Source organism: Sander lucioperca, chromosome 2 (assembly GCF_008315115.2).
Source record: "Sander lucioperca isolate FBNREF2018 chromosome 2, SLUC_FBN_1.2, whole genome shotgun sequence".
Classification (NCBI taxonomy): Eukaryota; Metazoa; Chordata; class Actinopteri; order Perciformes; family Percidae; genus Sander; species Sander lucioperca.
The window spans coordinates 5096384-5107657 of record NC_050174.1 but is presented as its reverse complement, the minus strand read 5'-3'; the positions used below and the strand labels follow the sequence as shown (position 1 = coordinate 5107657).

Sequence of the window (11274 nt, the reverse complement as noted above, 5' to 3'; positions counted from 1 at the left end):
TATTATTATATATATATATTATTATTATTGTTATTATTATTATTATTATTATTTTTATTTTTTTATTAAAGCAACACTTGGTCTATTGGCATGAGTGTCGGAACCATAGATCTATGGTCGGAACAGTTTTACAACAGCTTCCGGGAGGAAACATATCAAGACGGCATTGCTTCCTGTAGTAGATTATTAGCTTCTTGTGTTTTGCCTGAGTAGATGGATTAGAAAAGAAAATAACGAAAATAAATAATTGGTTTTTAGCTCAGAGCCTGCGTCAGTTCATCTTCAGCATATTTTAGTGTTTTTACACACTGTCTAAATGGGTGCATATTACTGTGCTATATGTAGGCAAACAACATTCACTGGAAAGGGACACATCTTCGGAAAAAATCACCAAAGCAGACTTAGAGTGGTTCTCCTTAAATTTTTAGAAAAGGTAAGTAGGTTAATGTCAATTGATTGTTACTGATTTATAATATATTGAGTATTTGTGCTAAGATTTTCTTCCACCTTGCTGAATTTGACTTAATAACGTTAGTCCGGATGCTAACGTTAGCCGCGAACTGTCACAATCAGAATGTTTATATTGTGTCAATGTCACTGATTTCAGCGCTTTGTTATGATTAATAGCGTGTGCTACTTAACAATACGTTTTAAGGTATCATCAGTTTTAAGTAGTGTCACTTTTATGTTCCTGTGTTTGTTTTATCCACTGTCCTCTAGGTGAAAGAAGCTCGCCGAACACTTAAAAAACCCCAAGTAGAAAAGTTTGATTGCACCCAGCACAAGCAGACCTTCTGGTGCTACTGCTGTGGGCTTGAAATTGAAAGAAATGTTACAGACGGCAACATGACTGTGCTGTACGGAGGCTTGCTAGAACACATGGCCACGTAAGTTTTATTTGATTAACTTTTATTTAACTTGTTTTGTTTTCACTGAACCACAGGATGCTCGACACAGAGCACCCTAGGGTTTAAACAGTATCCAGCAAACAGAAAAAAACCCATAACTTTTAAAACTGCTTTAATTATTTGTCAAATCACACAATCCACAAGGTAACTGGCAGATGAAATGTATCGTTTGCAAATCCCTCACAGCACACACATTTCTCCAGGGGGGTAATGCAGGGTCAACCATGTTTTGACACCCCTGGAGCAGTTTGGGGGTTCCCTGCCTTGCTCAAGGGCACATCTGCAGTGCCCAGGAGGCGCACCTCTCCAGCTGCCACTCCACACTCCATATTTGGTCCGTACGGGGACTTGAACCCCCAACTTGTGTTTGTCATAGTGACTGTAGACAGTATAAAAATCACCAAGTATGTGTACACATACAAGGAATTTGACTCTGTTTTTGCATTGCTCTCAATGAACTTACACGGAAATAGACACATAAGCTAAAAACGACAACAAAGCTGGACAAAACAAGGATAAAGAGGACTATTATGTACACAACTATGTGAAAAAGTAAGTACATGTATAAATACTGTATATATAAAAAGCACCAATGACAAACAATAAAATAAAATTAAAGGTCTTTATACAAGTCAAGTGTTTTGTAAGTTGTATCCTATAAAAGTACATAATCAAAGATCTTTTGATTAATATTAGCATATGCAATATGTTTTGCTCAGTGCTTCATTAGGCTAATGAAAAAGTGCTGTAAGCCAAGGTCAGTGTGAAAACTCAACAAGACATTTACTCATTTTTTATTGGCTGCCATGTTTGTAAAACAGGTATGACTTGAGACATACAGTTTTCATTAATGCAAACATTATGAATTGGTCCTTATCATTAATTGTTATTAAAAACACCCTAAATGCACCCTTGTTATAAGGAAGCAATGTAACTACAGGAATAGTTTGGGGATATCATCTGTGTTGTGTGTTCTAAAGAAAACTTCAGAAGGTTGTTTTTGTCATCTTGACTTGCACATTTTGTGTGCTCATACTTTTGTCAAACCTCTGTGGACTTGACAAAGTTCTCATACCTATGATGTTGTCCCTTTTGAATTGCTGTGATTAACTACTTTTGTTTTGACATTTTTAAAATGGGTCTGGTTTCAGCTCAGAACACAGGAAGAATACTCACAAGTTCTGGTGGGACAATAAGGCCGACCCCAAGTTTAGAGACAAGGTCATCATCACAGAGGAGGAAACTGAAAGGTAGGTCTGGTGAGCCAAAAATATATATTATGTAAGTTTGTTTGTAGAGTAAAAGATTCTCTCCAAGGCCTTTTTTATTACTTTTTTTTTTGTTTTTTTTTTTAGATTTAAAGCTGAGGTGGAAAAAGCATTGGAATCATTTGTGGAGAAGGAGGATGAATTCATAATGCAGGTAATGCTAAATCACTCTAAATGAACTTCACATTAACTTTGATCACACCTTAACAACACTAAGAGTCTACAGCCATGCTAGGGGCTCCCACAACATGCTCCCACAGACAATGCTCACATGCTGATGTTAAGCAAGACATCATCTGAAGGGCTGATGTCATTAATTTTGGTCATAAACCAAAGTATTGGACAATTTGATATTTTGACCTGATGATCATAGCAGATGTCTGCAACGTTTTTACAATTCATCCTGAGAGGGACATGATTGTGTGTTTCAGATTTCATGGCAATCTATCTTGCTAGAGGAAAAGTCAGAGGATTAACGTCATTAAGTCATTAGGATACATCACGTGTTAAACTCGAGGCCTGTGGGCCGAATCCGGCCCCTTGCAAATTTTTATCCGGCACATCAATTTAGGTTCACAATCAATTTTTGGCCCGTCTAGTTGTGTGCCAAACCAAAAAGACAGGAAACTTTGTTGCTGTAATTCACGACACTCAAAGCAGAATCTGGCAGATTTCTGACTTTGAGACTCGGACATTCCCACAGAACCAGAGCTGAAAAATGTCATCTTTGTTTTGCTCACTGTTTTAGGGCTTTATGTCGACCATCTGTAAGTGAAAAGACTATATGAGACATGCAGTAATACAGTCAAAGATATTTGACTTTTTCGATTAAATAAAATGTCAGTAAACTATACATGTCTGGCCCTTTTTATGTAATTCTCATTTTCCAGTGTGGCTCTTAGTGAAGTTGAGTTTGACATCCCTGGGATACATCATCGGTGCACATGGATATATGTAGTGGCGGCTGCCAAAGCCGGGCGGTTAGATTTCAGAACAGTGGGTATCATCGCTGATAGTAATCTGTTTTTTTTCTTCTTGTTTTTCTTTATATGACTGCAGCAAGCTGATCACATCCGGGCGCAGGAGAAGCAGCGTCAAGAGGTCCTTCAGTCTCTTTTAGAGGTTTGTTTTCCAAGGATGCAGTGGCAGTATCCATCACTGTGGCCTTGACTGTTGTTTCTACCTGTATAGTGATATGATTTTGAGTTGCATGTGAGATGGGAAATGCCACCATTCTCCAACTAAATGATTGTAACTGCCAAAGGAGGTAACCCCAGATCCCGTTTACCTCTAAATATTGTGGCTGGTGAAATCTTGTATTTGGTGGCTTGGGTGGTTTAGAGAGAGAGAGTAATTTTCCTTATCAGGGTTATAGTCAAAAATTAAATAAAGCTTTTAGTTCCAAACCGAGATGGGGAAAATGGATTGAAGTTATAAGAGAAAAACAAAGCCACGATTAGAGAGATGTTAATGGTAGTGTGTGTAGCAGTGTGTGGGGATTGTGATAGTCAAAACGTGAGCTGAACCATGATTAGTGCTCAGACTTCCTCTATGAACCACTGTTGGCTTTTCCTGAATCAATGTCAGCGTGAAGCAGAGCTGGAGTCGTTCAGTGGACCCAACGGCACAGACATGTCTGCTGAGGATGCTGTCAGGTAACACTGTGTCTACCTACAACATTTGATCCTTTTTGCATTGTCAACAACAGCACTTGAACATACTTTTGTTGTTTTGGGCTCTTCTTTTTGTTTGGGGAACAGCTCTCAATTTGCATCTCAAGGATCAGAGCAGCAGGCGGGGAGCAGCTTTGTCGAGTCAATGGTTCAAGCACCGCGAGCTGCAACAGGACAAGGCCTGACTTTCATAGGCTATCAGGTAGATGGACAGCTCTTATTAAGAAAAGAGGTTGAGTTTAATAATGGACTGTTTTTATGTTGTTTGCAATCCCCTCATTTGATCACTTGTTTTTTTTTTCTGTTACAGGATTCATCAAACATTGGAAATGTTCATACAGGTACAGTAAAATAATGTTATGTAATGGTAAAGAAATACCAAGAGTACAATGGAAATATAATAACAATAATAATCTTTATTTATAGAGCACTTTTCAAAGTCAATGTTTGAAAGTCCTTCACAAAACAAATAAAACAAACCAGCCATTAAAACATCAGGTTTTTAAAACAACAAATAAAAACTGTTTGATGTATAAAAACCTGTACAGTGTAGACAAGAAAAGAAATACACATGGAGGGGTAGAACAATGACAGGAAAACCTTGCAATGTATGCCAATCCAATACAAATAGCCTTACAGTAAGCACTGCTTCGAAGAACTTAAGTTAAATTGTATAATAAAATAAAATAAAAAAAAAAAAACATTATTATTATGTATAAATTAATACACACATTATCTCTATTTATAAGAAAGTATTAGTTTTATTTTATATTAATTTCAAGTCTTTATTCAGTGATCAACAGGATTGGATAATAAAAAAATGTTTTTAGATCCTGGTGTAATTTATGTTCTCAGTGTTGCTAATGTTTTCAACAATCGCCTCATACATGGCCTTAGCTGTGTGTATGTGTGTGATGATTTCAGGTGAAGTGGGGTGAAATTTTATGTTTGAGTTGAATTGTAACCATGTCTAAAGAAATCCTTACTTTGCTAAATTCAACTCTGTTTTAATTTTTCCATGTGTATTAAGCGACGCACATTGGTTTCCTTTAACTTAATAAAAGCATTTACTAATTTTGTGTTTCAGTGCTTTTTAAAGCGTGTGCACAAACCCAGTGTCTCTAATAGTTGTGAGCTCAGTTCACCTCTTGCGTGTGATTTGAATAAGCATTTAGCCTCTCTGTGTGTTGTAGGTGCCGTCCCTCCTTGGCTCCAGGACGATCCTCTGGAGGGGACCTCTGGAGCTGCGGCTCATCTGGAGATCGGCCCATCGCTCCAAGAGTTCCTCAAACAGAGTAGGAATCACACACACACACACACACACACACACACACATTTTTTTAAGTTGTGCGTTATGTACATTTGTTGTCAGTTGAGCAGTTTGTTTGCTTAAAGAAATGGTCCAGCATTTATGATAATTTCCATGAGCAATTTATGTTTTATTAGTTGCTGTCACATCACTTGGTGCTGTGATTTATATGTCTTGTTTTTATGCCTTCATATGCTTGAGGACTTTCTTCTTTGCTGCCATTTGTTGCATCACTGTCTTATGAAAAACCACAGCAACATTTAAATTTAGGTACTACTTCTGTACCTTTTTTATATATTAAAAAAAAATCATAGCACTTAATCAGTATCAACATATTAGGTCTCTGATCTTAATTTTAGCCAGGCTTAATGATATCGATACAAAGGTTATATCCATGTACACTTGTATAACAATCTCACAAATATTGGAATATAATTGAAATGGCCTCGTATGTCTTTTGCCAGAGGAGCAAGAGAAGCTGAGGAAGCTTCCACCGAACAGAGTGGGCGCCAACTTTGATCACAGCTCACATACAGACGCCAACTGGCTTCCCTCCTTTGGAAGAGTGTGGAACAGTGGCCGACGCTGGCAGTCCAGGTAAAATCCCAACAGTCTTCACTACACCTGAGACCAATGTGCAGTTACTACAGCCAAGACTCTTCTCACTCCATCCTATGCATTATATACACATGAGATATGGTTTGATATCCTGTGTTTGTGTATGTGCTGAGATGAGAAAACCTGGAATTCTCAGAATGTAAAATATCTTTGTCTGGTAACTAGCGTAAGTGTGCATAGAAACCTATTGCAGCAGCATGGGATATGATAGTTCATTCCAATGTTATTTTTAAGTTGTTTTTTTTTTACATTGATTGATTTTGCCTTTTTAAGTGTACTCCAGTTTTCCTATTTCATAACTGGAAAATATTTGAATACATATGCAACACCACATTATCCATTCATATAGCCGCAAGCTGCATTCTCTGAGTAATGTGTTTATGTAAAAACTAAATATTTAGATCTAGATAGTATAGAAGTAAGACTGTAAGCACACTGGATACAGACTTTTTAGCTACAAGGCGCTGTTGGCTGATGGCCTTGAGTTATATTCCAGCTAACTGAGACCTTTTGAAAGCAAAATGATCCGTGCATGACAGTCACCTGCCGATCTAGGAATACAATCCTACCTTTATTTTAATGGCTAGAGACGACTTCCATACTAATGTGATTTATTACTGGTCGTCATGGCAGCAGCACAATACATTTTCTTTTTGTATTTTAAGAGTATTTAACAGTTGCTAATGAAAGCTTTAAATACTAAAACACTTTTCATTAAATACATTTGATCATATTTCATTAGTATATGAGCTAGAGTTTTATATGTGTTCCCTGACCAAATGTTAAAGGGTTAGGCACATCATGTTTCATTATTAGCTCAGTAGATTAACTTTATTGGTCTCTGAATGCGAATGTGACTTCTTTTTGACAGGCACCAATTCAGACAAGAGGAAGGGCAGAGCAACAGACAGAAGAGGAAGAGGGAACATGGTGGAGACGGGTCAAAGAAAGCAAAAACAACTGTACAGCTGACAAATTCTGACAACGCTTAAAACGGAGTATGGTGTGAGAATTTATGAGTGAAGGGATGTATATAGTTTGCAGGATGTGAATGATTTTATACTATATTTCTGAGTAGTTATGCTTGGGCTGACTAGACACCCTACTGTAGCACCCTTCCCAGCAGTAGTGTGTGTATATATGAGTGTATATGAGAAATTGTTACAGTTTGTAAAGTTTGCAGTATAGATATTGACTTAGTATATAAGGCAGTGCCTCTTGAATTACTGTTAGAAAGTTACCTTTGATAATTGTGTTTTGTATAAAACTGTATTGTCCAACATCACAATACTATTTCAATACTATACTATTTTGTTAATCAATTTAATTGTGTACACTCTCTTAATAACACCCTGCTGCACACACTCAAAGATTTAAACCAAATTGGTGCTGCCACTCAATTGGTCACTGACCTGCTCCATTTAATCAGCTGAAATCGGTGACTTCAATCAACGGCAACCGAGAGAAAAGCCTTTATTAAGTTTTTTTTTTCTGCCCAGATTCTCACAGCAAGTACAGTATTCTGATGAGCAAGATACTGGTTAGACTACAGCTCTTTGAGAGGACAGCATGCCAACTGCTCTGGCAAGTAAACAGCAGGGGGCGCCAGCCATTTAACTAACAAAGGCCCCTGCTGTGTGATTGAGAAGAATTTATGTTTTTATTAGAGCTAAGTGATTTGTCTCTGTCTAAAATTCTGACCATTTTATATATTTTGCAAGCAACCCTTAATGGCAATACACAAATGAAAGCAGCAGTTCTCAGTGTTTCTAAGACCATCTCTTTTTTTGCAGTGAACCTGTACAACCAAATGAGCTTTCATTTCCCTTTTCAGATCATGTTACGTGATGAATTACTGGAAAAGGCTTAAAGGCTGCCTATGCAAATGTTTTTCGCTTTGAGATAAGATGTGATATTATATGTGAAAACAATTATAAGTATTGAAAAAGTGTATCATATATCTTGTTTCAATCGAATTAGCATTTTAAATGTAGCGCTCTCTAAAACTACAACACTCCACCTGTTTTCTTATCCTTTATTATAGAAAGAAGGAATTTAGTTTCTATAAGTAAAGCTTTCAGTGTTTTTTGTTTTCAGAAGCTGTATTAAACATGGTTGGGTAACAACTTAAAAGTATTCTGGTAACGGGACGTCTCAAACAAATGGACACCGGGTGGAAGGACACAAGATTCAGTCACAAGTGACAGCTGTTCTGCACTTGAGCATAACTTGTAGCGATGAATGAAAACTTGAAAAGGCATATTTAGCACATATAGGGCTGGGGCCCTAAAAAGCCTTAAAATCCAACTTTTTGTCTACTGCTGCTCTCTTAAGTACATCCATGATAAGTGATTATTTTGATAATGCAGAATTTTGTGGTGCATAAAATTATATCACTTGATAACTGGTTTTGTGGTAGGTAGGTATAATGATTTGTTTATATTTTCCTGCAATACAAAATGCTGCATCTAGGATAAGAACAAATACAGAGAGGTGATTTTGCAATGACCATTAGTGTGTGAAATATTCAGCAGTTATGACAAAGGGGAGCATTAGCATAGAGATGGATGAAGGGCCAAGAGCCTTACAATATCCTATATTCCACTCCCTGAGTTCACAGTCGGCCTTTCGTTTATCTGTACAGGCCTCCGCCTCTCCATGACAAGGTATAATCAGGCCCCACTGTGTACTGGGTAGATAGGCGTGGAGCTCAGTGCAGCTGCAATGCAATGTGGGAATAAAACGTGTAGCTGATCTATTCTTAGCTGAGTGACAACACGGCTATGGCTGATTCACTACAAACTGAAGAAAATGGGGTTGCCTTGAACATTTGACTACGAATTTAAACGTTGCCATAAACCGTAAATTATGTTTACTACATGTTGATATCAGTGTTGTATAACTATAACGTTTTTGCTTTCAGCTATCAGATCATGATTTGCTGTACGAGCTTGCAGAGCTCCAGCACAACAACCATAGTTTGCACTAAAGAATGGGAGGGGAGAAAAAGCACGTGTACTGGGCGTTTCTTAAAATAATCCATAGTCCAATCACGGAGTAGGATTTCTGAATAAATCTGCATGTTTCAAAGAAGGCGTAATCCCTGAGTGCTGATTTGTTAAAAGGAATAGAAGCGACCAATCGCTTAAATGACAGGGGCTCAGCTGGCCGTGAAGCCCCACCTCCTTGCAAACCCCGGAAACGTCGCTTAAAGGGACAGAGGAGGAATTTCAGGAAAAGGTTGAAACAACGAAAACAGCTGCGAGCACAGAAAAGACAGGCACGGAGAGGAAGGGACGTAGTCAGCCAACAGCCGAGCTATGTGGCAAGGCAGAGTGGGAGGACGAGACTGAATCTGTCCGGTCATTTTACCCATTTGACATCCAGCTAAGGTTGCTAAGGGCTTTTAGCTTCGAAGTCGATTTTCGCCCTACAACGTTAGCTACCTGGAATGCGACAACGCGGCAGAGAGATAACAAACAGGCCAAACTATCAGACGACAGGGACGTTCAGTTCAAGCTGCCAGGCTGTGTTTTTCCTCCTGAGTCCACCTCTTTTTGTTAGGTAAGTAACGGCTCCGAAATCTTGAAATTTGGCTAGCTAGCTACCTCTTAATCTTCTGCATTGTGTGAACTTTAATGATAGATGGAAATTGAACAAAGGTGCTGGCTATTTTGTAATTCCTGAATGCTTGCAGTTAAAGGTTTACACTCTGAACATGCAGGTCGTCACAGTCATCATTTTCTCAATAATAATCTGAGCAAAGAATGATTGGAATTCAGCCTAAACCATCCGATGACCTGACAGTAGCTTGCAGGGAGTAGGGGGCGTTCCCCTGCTTTGTCTGCCTTCTTTCTTTATGTGTGTGCGTACGAACGTGCATACAGTATGCGGTGGTTAGGGACAAAGTGATAGAAATCTCAATGTATTAATCACCATCATGGGTGTGTGTGTGTGTGTGTAATCATAATGCATGTTTAAATATTTGATTTTGTTAGCTAGATAGCTGCACACTCATGCCCTCCTGGCATTGTGCATATATGGACTGTGCAGGAAAGAGGGGTCAACCTGCACTAGTGTGTGTGTGTATATTAATATATATATATATATATATATATATATATATATATATATATATATATATATATATATATATATATATATATATATATATATGTGTGTATATGTATATATGTGAGATTATGACTATAACTCAGCGGATGGAGTGATGATGATTAGTGGATATCACTGAGTGCTGTGGGTGTATTATTCCCTTGGATTGCATTTGGGAGTTGCATTGCATCATGCAGTGAATGGAGCATTGATGTTGGAACTAAAGCCTTGTTACAGTAATATAAAATCTATAAAGTTTTAGAATATAGTCAGTTATTACAGGGTTATTATGCTGAGCTGCAATGCATTGCCTCCCATTGTCCTGACAAGCAGGGCAGGATGACATTGACATGTACACATTAGGCACAAGTGTGTGAGGTCACACTGACTCCACATCACCCATACAGCACACATGCATATCAACTGCCTCACATGTATGTAAATAGAAGATTTTTGCACGCGCGCATACACACACACACACACACACACACACACACACACACACACACACACACACACACACACACACACACACACATTGCTGCAGCAAATCCATCTGCACAGCCACCCCCCACCTCTGCCTGGGAGAAACCAGTAGGCTTTGTCCTCAGCTGAGTGTGACGTCATGTGCAGATCTTTTCTGTAACCAACTCTGAAGGCGAGGTGCATGTTGTTCCGCAGGCCTGGGTCCTTGGTCTGGGCTTGTCCCGTGTACAGTCACTCTTTGACTTAAGTTCCCAAAGGCTAAAACACACTGGGAATAATAAAAGAGAAGAAATTAATTCAGTCTATTTAGGTGAGACAAAGAAACTTAGAAAATCATCTCACATCAAAGGAAAAGGAAGGGAGGGAGCAATTAAAAACTTAGCAAGAATGAGTGTAGGACATTTTTAGCATGGAAAAAAACCAACGCCAGGAATCCCGAGGGATGACTGACTAAAACCTAGTGTATGCTTATATGCTTACTGTCCAGCCAAGTAGCCTACCTTGAGTTAAGCAGTGTGGTCATGAGTAGTCATGTATTTTCTCATGGTAAAATATGGAGCCATCAGTACCTAGTTAGGCTATTTAGAAGAGTACATTGTGTTCAACATGACGCTAACTTAAGGCTTATACTACTGAAAGAGCCAGTCTGAATAGATTAGGCACATACTAACAATGTTACAGCCTCTGTCAAACATTGGCATGCAAGCAGCTCTTCTTACCTTGCCTGCAGTTCAACTACAGTATACAGTTTATTACCTTTTTAGCGTGTGTGTGTGTGTGTGTGTGTGTGTGTGTGTGTGTGTGTGTGTGTGTGTGTGTGTGTAAAGTGGGGGTGGCTATTAAATGCTTTGAGCTCATCAAGGCTTGTTGTCAGTCCTCCAATGTGTCACTGCAGGATT

General features: G+C 38.5%; 2 protein-coding genes across 3 annotated transcripts in view; both read left to right on the top strand.

Annotated features, from left to right (window-relative positions):
• The first annotated feature begins 129 nt into the window (after positions 1-129).
• On the top strand, positions 130-8180 carry cenatac (centrosomal AT-AC splicing factor). The gene is made up of 11 exons (XM_031305183.2): positions 130-433; positions 721-887; positions 2060-2158; positions 2264-2330; positions 3236-3298; positions 3764-3831; positions 3937-4051; positions 4160-4190; positions 5043-5144; positions 5623-5755; positions 6648-8180. Exons 1-11 carry the CDS (start codon positions 317-319, stop codon positions 6766-6768), a joined length of 1083 nt encoding a protein of 360 aa, XP_031161043.1. The 5' UTR covers positions 130-316; the 3' UTR covers positions 6769-8180.
• An 813-nt stretch (positions 8181-8993) lies between these two features.
• Positions 8994-11274, top strand: part of LOC116053954 (protein FAM214B) — a 31114-nt gene continuing 28833 nt past the window's right edge. For both annotated transcript variants that reach the window (XM_031305182.2, XM_031305181.2), the window contains exon 1: positions 8994-9340. The gene's annotated coding sequence lies outside the window, so the exon portion shown is untranslated. The remainder of the gene's footprint in view (positions 9341-11274) is intronic.

Coding starts and splice junctions, on each gene's coding strand:
- cenatac (XM_031305183.2), top strand. CDS start 317: ATGGGTGCATATTACTGTGCTATATGTAGGCAAACAACATTCACTGGA. Junction 2,331..3,235: donor AGGATGAATTCATAATGCAG/GTAATGCTAAAT, acceptor ATATGACTGCAG/CAAGCTGATCACATCCGGGC. Junction 5,145..5,622: donor CCAAGAGTTCCTCAAACAGA/GTAGGAATCACA, acceptor GTCTTTTGCCAG/AGGAGCAAGAGAAGCTGAGG.